This window comes from Ostrinia nubilalis, chromosome 6 (genome assembly GCF_963855985.1).
Source record: "Ostrinia nubilalis chromosome 6, ilOstNubi1.1, whole genome shotgun sequence".
NCBI classification, from domain to species: Eukaryota; Metazoa; Arthropoda; class Insecta; order Lepidoptera; family Crambidae; genus Ostrinia; species Ostrinia nubilalis.
This window is the reverse complement of record NC_087093.1, coordinates 17,941,596-17,957,732: the sequence shown is the minus strand read 5'-3', so window position 1 is coordinate 17,957,732 and position 16,137 is coordinate 17,941,596. Positions and strand designations below refer to the sequence as shown.

The window sequence follows — 16,137 nt, the reverse complement described above, 5'->3', positions numbered from 1 at the left end:
AAATTTATATCCTTATTAGCTTTCCGCCCGCGTGGAATTTTGTCTGTCACAGAAAAACTTTATCGCGCGCGTCCCTGTTTCAAAAACCGGGATAAAAACTATCCTATGTCCTTTCCCGGGACTCAAACTATGTCTATGTCAAATTTCATCAAAATCGGTTCAGTGGCTTAGGCGTGAAAGAGAGACAGACAGACAGACAGAGTTACTTTCGCGTTTATAACATTAGTATAGATTTAGAGGTCTAAATACATACAGGAACAAGATTACCATAATGGCTTAGTTTATCATGCCACACAGTTTTACTCCATCTTATGTTACGATTTCAAAATGCTTTACATTTTTGTTGGGATACATAAAATACACTTCCAATATTGCACCCACTATGTTATACTCATGATGTAACTACCCTCAATACAAATACGACGATTTATTCCATCAGTAGAGTGATAGGTATTAAAAGTTGTGATCGAAATTGAAGTGAAACGTTTGCCGGGGGAGATATCAGGAAGCTCCGATGACGCGATCGGAAGAACTGCTACCCGTCGGGACAGGAGACGTCAATTATTCAGGAATAGCGTATGAGATGCGACCATGTGCCCGTATATTCCCACTGCAGTCGTGCCACTCATAACTGCACGCTTTAGATGCTGGGTATCCGAAGAATAGAAAATCGAAGGTAAAACTTTGAAATAGCTCTTATAAAAAATTGCAATGATCTTACACAAAATGAAGTTGGATAAAAATCCAGAATAATCCCTGTCTCAGCGACACATTTTTTATCCCAACTAATATTATAAATGCGAAAGTAACTCTGTCTGTCTGTCTGTCTGTTACGCTTTCCCGCTTAAACCTCGCAACCGATTTTGATGAAATTTGGCATAGAGATAGTTTGAGTCCCGGGAAAGAACATAGGATAGTTTTTATCCCGGTTTTTGAAACAGGGACGCGCGCGATAAAGTTTTTCTGTGACAGACAAAATTCCACGCGGGCGAAGCCGCGGGCGGAAAGCTAGTGTTTTAATATTTTATTCAAAATGAAGGAAGGAAAGCGAAAAGAAAATCTCAAAAAACTACCAATAAAATATCGCCAGGTCCGGGGTGTTTGAGCTTGTGTGGTGAACTAGTGATACGTATACGTACGTATTACGTCGCGCGTCGCCGCCTCGCCAGCCATTGTATGATGAACGAGACTTTCGCGACAATTAACATGAATCCGATATTTTATCATTTGTCAATCCCAACTAATATTATAAATGCGAAAGTAACTCTGTCTGTCTGTCTGTCTGTTACGCTTTCCCGCTTAAACCTCGCAACCGATTTTGATGAAATTTGGCATAGAGATAGTTTGAGTCCCGGGAAAGAACATAGGATAGATTTTATCCCGGTTTTTGAAACAGGGACGCGCGCGATAAAGTTTTTCTGTGACAGACAAAATTCCACGCGGGCGAAGCCGCGGGCGGAAAGCTAGTAAATGAATAAAGGCTTTCTTGACAGCAATTAATGGTTGCTAAAATTGAAAATTTAAAAAGACCCCGTTGCCTTATAATTTTCTTACAGTAAGAATTTTATTTTTACGTGATACATACTTTTAATTACATTTTAGGAACTTTGTTATCTTATCTAGCATAATATAGAGGAGCGGTGCAATAACAATCGCAAAATAAAATTAATTTATTTATAAATAACAATCATTTTAAGCGAGTGATTTTATGCTTTGAGTCAAGTAATCAATCAACTAAATGTATTTCCTGCATAATACATTTGCAATTCCGGTATTTAATATAGGTAATTATCTCAAGCAATATACTACAATCTCGGTAATTAATAATTTTATTAAACAACAAACACCTGGAGGCTACATTCCCACCCATCGCTTACGTAAAGAGATTAAAAAGTTACGGGCGCAGGTGAACGCCCTGTGCCGCGAAAATGAGTCGACGGGCGAACAAAAAATGACAACCCGCGCTCGGGCGACCTAACACACTGCTTTTTAGCTCGCTTCAATCATTACTCCCCTACTCTTAGCGCAGGAAGTAAAATTGCCAGTCTGCATAAATACGTTTCGGAAGATGGGGGAATCATTGGATCAGATAAGCTGTCATATTTATTGATGTGAGAGTGTTACGCTAAAACTCGTCGACTTGACAAAAAACCGTCCAGCTCTTGTTTTTCACCAGATCAACATAAAATATCCTCTAGTTATTGAATCACGTCACTGTCATATCGCCTGGAGTGTAGGCCTGTGTTAGACGAAACCAGGTAGTTAGGTGTAGGTATATTGCAAGCGATGTAGGCAGTCTCCTTCCATTGTTGCTCAAGAGGGACAAGTGCCGGCACTTATTTGCGCTTGCACTATACTTATTTCCTATGCAGTCGTGTTTACCATTAGCGCCGAGTGTTGTGGCTTATGATACAAGCGTCTCAGACGAGAATTATTCGACGTTTCGCAACGACCTGGCTCGTACTTATACCTACTACGTACAAAATATTTGTGTAGCTCTGGTGTCAAATAGATGATGGTTTTCTTGTATTTTATTTCATTACGTCAGAACCATGGCGGAGTTAGCTATATTTCACATCCAAATTCTGTTAATAAATGGTTGTCGAAGCTGTCTTTATCTTTGGTACTCTGCCTACAATTCTCGATGAAAGGAGATAAAAAAATAAAAAAGTAAAGTCCAATTTCAAAATGAAGCTTCTTCTGAATCATGTCGTTGGGGCAAAATCTTGAGTAAAATGCCATCAATGTGCATGTAGCTGTAGATAGAGCGGGTCCTTGGGGCAATGCTTCGTCTTCCATTGACGCTATTTCACTTTTAGAGGCAAGACAAAACAATCCGAGTTTTATTCATTTTTCCGTCTGCCGCCTGCATAACATTTGTTTATCTTGAGCTTGGCTTGAAATTAGAAATTCTTTTGTCTCGGCACTCTGTTAATTGCAAAAAGGAAACGAATAATAGCTTTGCTACCTAAAATGCAAGTGCGATGCTTTCAAGTGATGGATATCATGAAAGTTACGATTGCGTAACTTTTTCAGTCTTTCAAGTTTCAACTTTGTTGGTTGGTCTTCCCTGAAAATATCCAAGTTGCAATTTGATCAAAATGGTTGTAATGGAATTTCACCCGATGATACGAGAACATTTGTTATAAAATAAGGTTCCAAATATTCGATCCAGATAATATTTGTAGAATATTTAACGTGGCTGCAGTAAAATTAGTGTAGTCGGGTGATCTCTTTTTAGTGCGACGGAGCGTAAAATTTGTCACCCGCAGCGGCGCGACGTCGCGTCCGCGTCGATACACCGGTATACATGTGCTGGTTATGTAGTACCTACTGTTGACATCCAAAATGCCATTTCTGTAGAGGTGATCGAAAACAACTACTAATATTGACACCGTACAAAAACCGTATTATTGCGCACTTGACACAATATTTTAGTTAGATATCGTCGTCCATACTCGGTTAACAAATAGATACGTATGAATATCCTTATATTTACATACAAGTACCTACTGCGTAACGTAATTAGTTTTATCAATAAAATAATATGTAAGTGGTGGCTAGTATATTAGTTAATTTTTCGGTTAATAGATATATAATTAATTAATTAGCCTGGAAAACCGTAGACTTCCTGTTTTAGTTTTATATTTGTTTTCGTGCGATGCGCCATGAGACAACTGGGAACTTCTTTGACATGACAATGCAAATATTAATTTAGCCTAAATAATTTGACACGACTGAATTTCCCATAACATACGAATGCACATACATCCCACGCTTCATGCGATACGACCGTGGAAGCTGACGAGCCGCTGTGCAGGTGATCAACGGCACGCCGAGCGGCGCGTGCGGCGGCGGACGCGAGGCGGCGGGCGCGGGCGCGGGCGAGTCCCGCCGCCGCGGCGCGTCCTCGCCGCCGCCCGCCGCGCCCGAGAAGCGCAAATGGCCGGCGCAGCCCTACGACGCCGACGACCTGGCGGCCAGGCCTCCCTCCTCCGACGACGACGACACGAAGGTACGCCATTTAATTCTCATCCGCATACTAACTCTCACTGTCGCTTTGTCTTGAAGTTGTGTTGCTTTGTTTCTTTTCAGATTTCTTGATTACTTTTCAGACCTCGGACGACTGTGAGGTCAAATCTGATCTTGTGGTGCTCCGGAAGAATATCCACTACATAAATATTTCTTATTTCAATACCTACTATAGTCTGGTCCGTGAGCACGTAGAATTTTGTCCAATGACCCCTAGCTACCTATCCTTATCGCTCGCGCGTAATTATATTGCTGTCGCGACTGTGCGACTGGCACCCGCAGTGAGTGTGCGATCGCGATAGCAACATAATTACGCGCGAGCGATAAGGATGGGTAGCTAGAGGTCATTGGATGAAATTCTACGCGCTCACGGACCGGGCTATATTTAATATTTATTTTTCTTCTTAATTTATGCAACTTACAAAATCTATGTGATCAAGATCCAGAGCCAAGCGAAAACCGCAAATTCTACTACCGGTCTCGGCAGTAGTAATAGTTTTCAGAACAGCTTATCGAATGAAGCCCACGACAAATAAAGGCCTATTCAAACCTGAGCGATATTCGCTGCCGCTGTGGGTAGAGGTACATACTGCGCGGGTTTCGCTCAGGTATTTAGTATCAAGTACCGCGGCTAGAGCGTTTTCTCTGTCGCAGACGGTAGCGAATACCGCTTAGGTCTGAACAGTATTATTACCGCATACCCACTGAGTTATCTCTGCCGCAGACGGTAGCGAATACCGCTTAGGTCTGAATAGACCTTAACCTGTATCTCGCTCGGTGTTCACACGTCCGCGGTGCGTTCCAGGTGGAGACCCCGGTGCGGTTCCGCACGTCGCCGCCGCTGGAGGCGCTGAAGCCGCGGCGCGCGGGCGCGTGCGTGTGCGCGGGCGAGCGCGAGCGCGCGCCGCCCTCCCCGCGCCGCCGCCGCATGCCGCTGCCGCCGCCGCGCCGGCACCGCCCTGCGCTCGACTTTGACAAGATGCAGCAGGTATACCCACATTTTATCACATTCGCCTGAGATACAGGAAAACATTTCCTAGTTCAGGCACATGTATAATTTTACCTTTTGTAGCATAAGATTAGCCTAAAGTTTAAACTGTCAAATAAGTTATTCAATAAAGAATTTATTTATTTATTTATTTTATATCAACTGAGCGCTTAGTGTAAGTTTACATCAAACGTCATCACTAGTGAGCGCGTAAAAAAATTACATTAAAAGTTTGACGGATTGTACAGCGCCCCTAGCGGATACTTTTAAGAACTAAAATCTTCATATATTTTTTTAACGCGCTCGCTAGTGACGACGTTTGATGTAAACTCACACTGAACCCTCTAGATTCCATGGTTGAATCTTCGACATTTCGTAATCATACTGGTCACTGTGTTACGATAGTGTCAACGCCGACACGTGGTCGTTGCAAGGGGTTACTAATACGCCAACCTTTTCAGACAGGAGAGAAAATAGGGAATTTCGAGGATTAAGTTAATACCTCTCTTCTTTGAGTAGCGCTGCTCGTTTTCAAAATCCTCCAGCTCCCCTTAGATTCTCAGATAAATATATCATGAGTCGTGAAAACAATATTTTACAGCCAGTACTTAGTCTTCTAGTTTATGAAATTCTGAATGTGTCTGATTTACCAGAACATTTTCTTGGAATTGCATTTCAACCGTGGAAGGTGCTAAACACTGACGGGTGTTTAAACGTATTTATTTGAGTTTAAAATTCTATAGCCACTCGAGAATGTGTGCCGTTGGAATGTGGAGCACAACAATACAATTTTATTGTGTCCATTGTTTTTCCGCTGCAGCCGGGATCGAAAGCAAGCGGAACACATCGGAGTCTATGACCTCCGACCGCTGCGTCTGCCCGCTGCCCCTCAGCAAACACGTTTCGCTGCCATTAGAATGTAGCCTTTTGATCATCACGCGAAACGTTCAACTCCAATCACTCCATCTTGAAGTATTCCAATTTTGTTTCACGTTTCCAAATCTTTATCTTACTTCCGCAGAATAAGTGTCGTAAAACACACCCACTGAAAATCAGTGTCTTAACAGTTACACTGTCAAGATGGTACTGAGTGGGTGACCTTTTTGGCAACTTTTTTCGTTATAATCCATCTTTTGATTAACATCTTGCAGATCTACATACCATACCAGAACTACATACCACGTGTTGTTAATAGTGTTCAGCGATTATTTAATGTCATAACATTTTACTTGTCACCGTTCTAATCTCTGGCTTAAAAAGGTCATTGAATACAAAGCGCACAGTAACTCTATTACTGTTATGGTGTGAATCTGGCTCGGATCGCCAACTGAATAGGTGGCTTAGAAGCACAATTGAAAAGCGCAGCGCAGAGCTGTCTCCCTCGCAGCACAATCGCGCGCATCGGTTCCCACGACCCACGCGCCGCACATGTCACACACACGCCGCTGAACAATCGACACGCAAACTGTTTCCAAAGAAAAGTTCCTAAGAAACTTGTGTAATTTCTAATTTACTTCACACTTGGTGGCTTTGTTAGTTTCCTGATGTGTCAGGGTTTCAATCAAGAGATTTACAGACGTACTCGTATTTAGATCAATAAATCACTGGCATTAACTTTCCGTGTTTCTAAAAGCTTGACGCTTTTATGATGATAAAGCTGATTTTCCATCTCGTAACTTAGGACATTACTTATTAATTACACAGAATAGTGTACAATTTTAAAACATCATTTACTTAGTTCAAGAAACTTACCTTATGTTCATACATTTGCACGGAAACAATAATAGCCAGTGCGTCACTTAGTCAAACTTAGTTTGCATTCAGAAGGACAATGTAGCTTGAAATGCGTTTGTGCACGTGGGCGGGTCGTCGCCCGCTGACTGCGACCTGGGTCAAGCGCTGGCCTCCCATCTCGGCAACAATGCATTAGACAATGCCCTTGCACTGCCGAGATCTAAGCACCTTCAATTTATTAACGGTAGCTTTATTCTTGCGTAAACAGTCGCCTTTTGCAATGTCATTGTTGAGTTTCTTGTAGTTTGGTACAGATGCAGGCGTCGTCATGATCAAAAATCTCCAAACTCGTACATATTCATTCAGTGCTGAAAGATAAAGATAAAGATAAAGTGGTGAAGGTCCATACTTCTTAAGTTGATATCTAGTTGAGAGGCAGTTAATTTGGTATTAAAGTTAAATCCCATCGTTAAATGTGGAAATATATTGTCACTTCTTATCGTTCTTCAAAGTCAGGATCTTGACATCTGTGTATGGCTCTAATAGAAGTATCGTTCAATATTGAACGACAGCTGGAAGCATTAAGTTGAAGCGGACAGCTGGCACAAAGCGTAGAGTTGAACTGTCCGCTCAAGTTGCGTCTGCGAGCGGAATGGCCGACCGTCTGTCGCGCTAGTGGCAGTAAACGCGGTGCACGGGGTAGGGCTGTCGTTGACAAACATTTGTCTTTGAAAGAATTGAAATGTACAACTGTTTTGTTGTTTGTCTTCGGCATGATCCAATTACCTTTTTTATTTCCCACTTCCATCTCGCAGCTGGTTCTTATCTATCTTAATTGACCACCAAATTACCTACGTTATTTGTATGGGCATTGGGCACTCGAGTTACTTCTAATATTTCTCTGAAGTTGGTGCTTTTGGTTGAATAAAAAAAACAATATTGCTTCAATAAAGTAAATCACCAGATTTGATTGACAGCCCTAAGACAAGTAAAGTGAGCTATCATTAAACCGAGCACCTCCTACTAAGTAAGACTGGTTAGATAATAGTATTACTTTATATTGCACTTGTTAGATGTCTTCGGAATTACAAATTACAGAAAGCGTTTATCAGCTCTTGGGTTGTAAACTTGTCAATTATTAAAATTTGATGACCTGAATGTTATACTCGTCGTGATTTTCTTCAAGTGACTTCAGAATTAGCCGCAGTCATACTTCTTGCATAAATGCTATTAAGCAGGGGGTCAAGAGAATTGCACTTTATGGTTGTGCCTCCTCCACAAGATGGATTTGGCTTTCTCGACGAGATCTACGTTTTCTTACTCAAAAATGTGCCTCATGTTTGCATTGCGCAATTCAAAGGTACTCTTTCGCAAATACCTACGGCAAAATAATCTTGAGCTTTTTGAAAGTAAGAGCTGACGTGAGGATGGCCGACATTAGAAGCATTTAGATATCTCACGTATGGCAGAACATCCTTCAACATTTCCTTACAGATGAAAAACTCGTAGCGAACGAAGAGGAAAACATGTGGGAATGTCATTATCTCGATTTAGTTGTTTTCGCCTTCCTAGTGATAAGCTATCAACTGCAGGCCACGACCACGATACCGGGTATCGGATAATAGTTCATTTACCTTACATAATGCGGGCATACATGTGGCATGCAATCCTTCATACACAATGCAATAGCAAACGTATCACAAAATAATTATCTAGCTACGGTGGACGTACAGCTGCCAGTTCCCTTGTGCTTTTATTGATTTTTAATATCGTAGTGCGACAGGCGCAACGTTTAATTTTTGAAAGTTAATAACTGCCGTCGCTGCATACAGTTGGGATTCATAAAACTTAATTATACGACAGTGAATTGTTATTCTTACCCCCTCACTGATAAAAAGTTATACAAGCGTTGAAAAGTTGTTTAAAAATTCCATACTAAACGTCACTAGAAACAATCAGGCTGGGTTACACCAACTTACTTTACTTTAGCAAACGTCAAAAATCTGTCAAACTATACAAAAAGTACAGGTTATCGTTATAGTTACCGTTAAAGTTAGGTGGTGCAACTTAGCCTTAGTGTTCAATGGGCGTGTCACTTTTATTAGTAAGGGGGTTAGTAATAGTATGAAATTCTGATTTGAATACGTTTCGCAATTTTTACAGTGTGGAATAGTTAGCGTTTTCGTAACTATGTTATTTTCTTTGATTTGACAACCATAAGCTAAAGCTGGATTTAGAAGCGAGAAACACGAAGAAAATCAAACATTAGATAAAGAAGAATATAAAAACATGGAATTAATACAAGTTGAGTGAATGGAGCGCGTTTCCGTATAACCACGTCTCATTGAGTGGAGTGGCTTCAATGGCGGCATTCCTCGCGCGCGCAGACCGCCCCCTCGCGGCAGGACGTGGAACGAAAACTTGAAGCGTTTGGTTTTTGCTCCGCGACCGGTCGCGTGATCCGGCTTCTAATGCGGACGAGACGGGACTCGAGATCGCAATGCTCGTGAAATGCGGTGTACGCTACGTAAAATCACAGGTTGGAAACTGTTGAGCAAAACAAGTTAGAAGGCGTCTTACGTGCATGGCGAAATTCTACTTTTGCTTCAGTTTACTCCAATAAGACTAAGTAAATCTTGAATTGTATGAGTTAGTTACTTGTATTTCTCTTTGATATTATGAAGGTTGTTTTCCCAAAGTTACTTTTGTCGTGCTGTGGTAACACTGGTAACACATCAACCAAATATCACAATTTTTTTTTACTTTATAATCGTCGTCGTTGTGACTCAAGTCTGATGATGACATTGATCTGCTCAGGATATACAATATTGCTTCCTTTTCTTCCTTTTTTATTTGACCTTGAACTGATTCGTGGTCCATAACATATGCCAAAAAGATGAAATATCTGCCAGTTTTGGTCACCAAGTTTTCAAGAATAGTGCATCGTAGCAGCAGCCTAGATAACACACGTGTTGAGTCTTCAGCTAAATGTCACCATGTTTTAACCTTTAACCAGTGACACGTAGTCTGACAGGCGTCTCATGTTTTTCAAATTCTTAGAATTGACCACTTCCCCTCGCTTGCAGCGACCCAGCGTCTTAGTAGCTTTTGTTTTAGTGCTAAAACGACCACAGAAGAAGGCAGACGTGTAATCGGTTGTTTTGCACGTAAGTTATACGAATTAGAAAATCGATCGTAGCCTGTGAGGCTACATGTCCCTAGTTGTCATACAAAAACTTTTACACTCTACTTTTTATTTTAAGTGCAAAATGGCAGAAAAGACTAGGAAATTATAACTCCAGCCCACGAATTCATCAAAGAATAAAATATTACGAACGGTCAGTTAATCGTTTGAACCTTTTGAACCTCGTCAAGGTTCAAACGATGGACCGTCTGTTCCATCCAGAAACAAGTCAAGCCAAGCAAAGGGCATGCAGTATTTGTCTGCCTAAACTACACAAAATGACAGTGTTACACAGCGGACAGTGGCGGCGTAAGGGGGGGGGGGGGGGGGGGGGGGGGGGGCCGGGGTGACAACGGAGTGACAACTCAGTCGCGAAGATTAGTGCCCACAGGTGACAAGAAGGTGACAAGGACGTCGCGCATCTGATGTCATGATAAGGGGGTGCATGCTATTGGTATCATCTCATCATAATAATAAAGCTCATGACTTAGTACTAAAATCTTTCGGCTTCAAATCGGTAACCCGAAAATTCTGGGGGACACCAGACCATTCTGGGGTGCCTTAGCCCCCCGCAATATGAACATCCAACTTATGGTCTTATGAGGGGTGAGGAGGGGGGGAAGGGGTCGCCCCGGGTGCCAAGCCATGCTACGCCGCCACAGTACACTTGTGTTGGGGTGTTACAATCCCATATGTTTGCAATGTTCTCGCCTTTTCTGCAAAAATTGCCATTGATTTTATGCCAAATTGAGCGGGTGTCAGAATTTTTATTTTTAGTTTTCAGAAGTGGCTTTTATGTTTTTTCGGTTTCTGTATTATTAGATTTTTAGTAAAAAGTATTAAATTTGACATAGAATTTATATAAAGTCTATTAAAATGCTAAAAAAGGACCTCATATCAATTGAGGCTGAAAATTACCACTAATTGGTAATTATAGTTTTTTTCTATGTAATTATAAAAAAAATGATTGAATTCATTTACATTTGTTTTATTGACATACCAATAGTTAAATACAAATACAATTTTAAAGTAATCCACATGCAATTTTGTCAATTTTTTGATTTCGAAGTAGTAGCCTGTGAGACGTCATGTCCCTTATAGTGTTATAAAATAGTCATGTCACTGGTTAAAGGTTAAAGAACAGTGGTACACTGTAGCCGCACCTGGACAATGACTAACGTGATTTCGTTGCGTCCGCAGCTGAATATCACGCATGTTAAAACAGTGCTACACAGTAACCGCACCTGGACAATCTTCTTCTTTTCGTGTCGACAACAAACCTACACAGTGTCAGCCCAAAACTCCGCCACGAGGGTGGCGTTGTCAGCAGCACTCATCAACTCCTCCTGAGTGCAGTTGCTTGGGCACTCAGGGCACGACATCAGGTGCTTCATCGACTGGGGAACAAAACCGCACCTGCACTCCATGTTTAAGCCACCCAAGAATCCCCACCTGACCAGAGGTGGAATTGTGTAAAGCAATCGTAATCATTTGACAGTTCATAACGCATTATTATTCTGTCAAACGCTTTATCTGACTTTATCGTACGTTATGAACTGTCAAATGATTACGATTGCTTTACACAATTCCACCTCTGATTGCCCTTACTACGGCCTGGACAATGACTAACGTGCTTGTTGTCCGCAGCTGAAGGTGGGCGGCGGCGGCGTGCGGTCGTGGCGCGGCGTGGGCGGCGCGGGCGGCGAGCTGTCCGTGTTCTGCTGGTGATGGCGCCCGCCCTGACGCGCCCGCGCACAGGCGCGTAACACGCGGTACTTGCATGTAGCAGCACAGAATAATAATAAGTACTACGTACAGAAGTTTTACTTCGCGAAGGTATTTAAAAAAATGTATGCTCAATGCCATTAACAATATGGTGTAATTTAGCCTGTCTCAATAGTCAAGCACCATTTTGTTGACAAACGTCAGTGATCGGCACTGCGCCGAAGCTATAGGGATGACTTCGGTAAAATGATGTGACGTGAGGTGCCAAACTGCGGAAAATGGCGGAGGAAATACATGATTTAGCATAATATTAACTACTTATTTACCTCTCAGTGTCTTGAGGCAACTTAAAAAAGTACATTCTGTGTTGTTATTATTATTTAGGCAGTTAAATACTGCACAGTATTTAGTACACCATTTTCTTTATTTTCTTCCATCATACACAAGAATACGCGTGCGTGAGTCAATGTTCGCTCGTATGTGAGGCCTTGTCGAATAGTATCCTGTAGGTGGGCCATCGTGCGTGTTTTGTTTTCGATGTAAACTCGCGGAGATGAACAGGCCTGGTAGCAGTTACACTTCAATGTGTTCGTTTAAGCCAAATGACGTCCATTACTAGACAAACACCACTCCAAGGATTTCCATAACGATCAGTCCTGCTCTGCTCGCATCCAGATACTTCCCGCGACCTTCACTTCAATGTGTGACTTACTTGATTTATGGTCCTATGTCCCCTAGATGGGGCAGAGGGCGTCCACAACAGTCCTCCATCTCGTTCGGTCTTGAGCTTCTCGCTTGATCTCGCTCCAGGTCTTGCCGATCTTCTTCGCCACTCGATCCACTTCAATGTGTACTACGGCCAATTACCGTAACTCATTGACATTACAAGGCATGCTTCTTTTTTATGGAACATGGACTTCCTGATGATAAAGATCATACCGAAGGAGTGCAGATTCTATCTTTGGTGTAGCGTGATTGCCCATGCCTGCCCACTAGTGGCTTAAAAGCCTTCGGGTTATAATTTCGGAAACAGGCTGGCATGTAATTCCACTCCATGGCCCGCAGTTATGGGTTGTTCGTCATCTCGCACCTGTCAAACTCGCTAGCAGGCGCGAGTTGGGAAATTCCGATTTTACCTATTATTTTGTTCGTCAACTCGCACCTTTTCAAAAGTACAGTCAAATAAAAACGAATTGAAACTAAAAACTTTCAGTGTGTCGGGCATGTAGTGATCAAAAGTCAAGTCAAGTCAAAATTTCTTTATTTGTTTAGACTAATAAATAGTTCTTACAAATCGTCATATGCTCTTAAGGAGCCTCTACATGTCTCATAATCTTTTTACCCTACCAGCGCTTCGAGACCAACATTTGGCAAGTGCTGAGAAGAAGCGCCGCAACAAACTCAGTCACCACTGTCTGCCGGTTAATATAAATAAATAGAAATAGTAGTAGTAGGTACATTCCATTCAGGAGCAGTTCACTGAATTTACCATGCATTCTTGTGTGGTGTATCATAAGAATGGGTATACAAGATTGCGTGGTATATTAAACAAGGTAGTGACGTGCTAATATCTAGACTTACATATTAAGGTACTAGTAGAAATGACTCGCATACATAAATTTGAATAACTTGGATTGACCAGTCCCCGAAAGCAGCGCCTGTTCACAGACATGACGAGTGAACCAGCCATCGCTTCACTCGACCATATTAGAGGGAATGTAACGACCCGCCTCACTACGCCACCACCCCAGAGACATTTTAGTGAGAATGACAATGCCAAGTTATCTCTTTAAAAAAAAACTAATAATAAAGCTAAGTAACAGTCCAGATTGAGAAGCATGACACTATAACATTTGAGAAATTATTATTAGTTTATACAATATTACTTTTCATTTTAATTCTTTTTAGTGCGAGCATGAGAGGACCATAATCCTACTCCCAGGATGACTTATCATTAAGAAAATCTCGAGTTGTATAATAGGCTTTTTTAAGCATGTGATCTTTAACTATACCTTTAAATTTATTATACGGTAGCTCTTTATATTTATCAGGGACTTTGTTATAAAAATGGATACCTTGTCCCATAAAAGTGGCAAACACTTTATTAAGTCTAAAAGCGGGTATAGCCAATTTATTTTTATTTCTAGTGTTAATTTGGTGAATATCACTTTTCTTTTTGAATTCGTTAATATTTTGTTGAATAAATAGAATACAGTTTAAGATGTATTGTGAAGCGGCCGTGAGAATGCCAATTTCTTTAAACAATTCTCTAAGGGACGCTCTTGCTTTCATTTTATACAAGTATCTTATCATCTTCTTCTTCTTCATTTATCTTATCATCAAACTTTAAGGGATTCTTTGAATCAGTGCATTTTCGCATGTTAACCGCGCTATGGAACCACTGGGAAGGGGTATCCTTGTTCAACAATGACGTCAAAACTAAAAGACCTAGACTAATAAATGTACATTCGTTTTGTAGAATATCTGGTTTTTCTTACGTTGTAAAATAACTGAAAAGAAGTGAAAATGACATATTTTTTCTACTTAAATCCATTCTTACTCCTTTAAAATGAAATAAATAAATAAATATCCTTCAACATTTTACGCTACGCTTCTAGTCCCAAACTAAGCAAAGTAAAAAAAACAACGGATATTTAAACATATTTTTTTTGTATGAAATGTATGAAACTCGTGTCTCTTTTCTCTTCTACCAAGAGATAATTTTATTTACCTATTCAAATTCAAATTATTTGTTTGCAATAAATAGCCTTTTATTAGGAATTATTTATACTAGTTCCTTACTTATTAAATTAGCGTTTTGTAAGAAGAATTTTACGAAAATTGATTATTTCCATACTAACATTTTTTGTGAATTTTTAAGGAACCACAAATTCAAATTTTATTAAATTTTGTGGGTAGATTAAAACAACATTTTCCTAACCCTAACCCAAACTTGTCATCTAATAATAAATTATGGCAACTATTTCCTCATAGTTTGAAAATGTAAGGCAAAAATGTTTATGTTTTACAAAACTTTGAAGAGCAGATATCTCGAAAACTATACAAGATATACAAAAACTTGACTTACAAATTAAATTAATTTTAATTCTCTAGAAGTATTCATATCGCTAGGATGCTTGGTTTTTTATTTAGATAGTTTTTGACATATAAGCGAAAAACCCAAAAATGGGACCTTCAAAGGCTGCGGTGGAGAACTTTTGATAATGTTCATCCCCTAACTAGCTAATCCAAACAAAGTTACAATGTTAAAAATTATGTTCCAAGCATTTCCCTCGGTACATTTTCATTGCCTGGCCATTTTTCATGTTAAAAGAATACGAATGTATTATTTCAGAAGCTAAATTTATAAGATTTGATGTTCTCTAGTTCAAGCTTGAACTATTTTTTTTAGGATTGTTTGTTAAAGCTGTACAATATAAATTGTTACTTGTTAGTTAATTGTAAAATTTGGTAATAATAATTGTTGTTCTTCATTTGACACTTTCTTTGGGATATTTAGGTGGCATTTAAAAGAACGCGAATTAATATATTTGAAGCCTTTTAATATCCCGTGGCTTAGTTATAAAATCTGAGGTTAGATGCCGTGGCAAAAAAATTTATCTGCGGCTTGACTTATTATAATTCGCCATTACTAAATAGCTAGAAATCTAGCTTTGTTTTTAAATATACCTACTTAAATATTATTAGACAGTTTACATACTAGGTATTAGGTATCCTCAGGACATTGTGATATCCTACTTCCTACTAATATTATAAATGCGAAAGTTTGGATGATGTCATGATGTCTGAATGTTTGTTACTCTTTCATGCAAAAACTACTGAACGGATTTTGTTCAAAATTTACAGTATTATTGTTTATAACCCAGATTAACATATAGGCTATAATTTATGACGATATATTGTGACCAACTAAATTTCAATAAATAAATAAGACGTGGGTAAAAAGCGCCATCTATCGTCACTGGTTAAAATCTACAGCGCTGGACAAAAAATTTGACGTTCGTAAATTATTCATGCGGGGGAAGCCGTGAAACTCCATCTATCATCATCATTAGTAATTAAACGAGGTCCACGCGGCCGCTAGTTGTTGATAATTTGTTTCTTCCCGATTTATATTTATTAGCATGTTGATTTAGAATATAAACCTATCTGAAAAGTACATTTTGTTTTATTATTAAACTCAACTCATTGCAAGTGGCTTACACATTCCTTTAAGTCATTTATTAAAACATTTTTGTAGATGACTGACTATACATAAACACGTCAGATTTCAAAAAGGTGCGAGTTGATGACATAAGAAACAGAAGGTGCCAACTAGCATCTTTAGAGGTGCGAGATGACGAATAACAGGCAGTGCCAACTTTGGCTCTTGCACACTTCCGTATTAATTAATAACAAGGTTGCTGACACCATCCATACATCGGTATTGACCGAATATCTTTTGTTTTTGTAA

General features: G+C 40.0%; 1 protein-coding gene across 1 annotated transcript in view; it reads left to right on the top strand.

Moving 5' to 3' along the window:
- The window catches only part of LOC135072740 (uncharacterized), a 59,574-nt gene that overhangs the window by 42,005 nt on the left and 1,432 nt on the right, over positions 1 to 16,137 (top strand). Inside the window, exons 5-7 of the mRNA XM_063966778.1 lie at positions 3,821 to 4,015; positions 4,838 to 5,020; positions 11,586 to 11,696. Coding sequence (XP_063822848.1) covers positions 3,821 to 4,015; positions 4,838 to 5,020; positions 11,586 to 11,666 — 459 coding nt within the window. The 3' untranslated portion in view covers positions 11,667 to 11,696. The remainder of the gene's footprint in view (positions 1 to 3,820; positions 4,016 to 4,837; positions 5,021 to 11,585; positions 11,697 to 16,137) is intronic.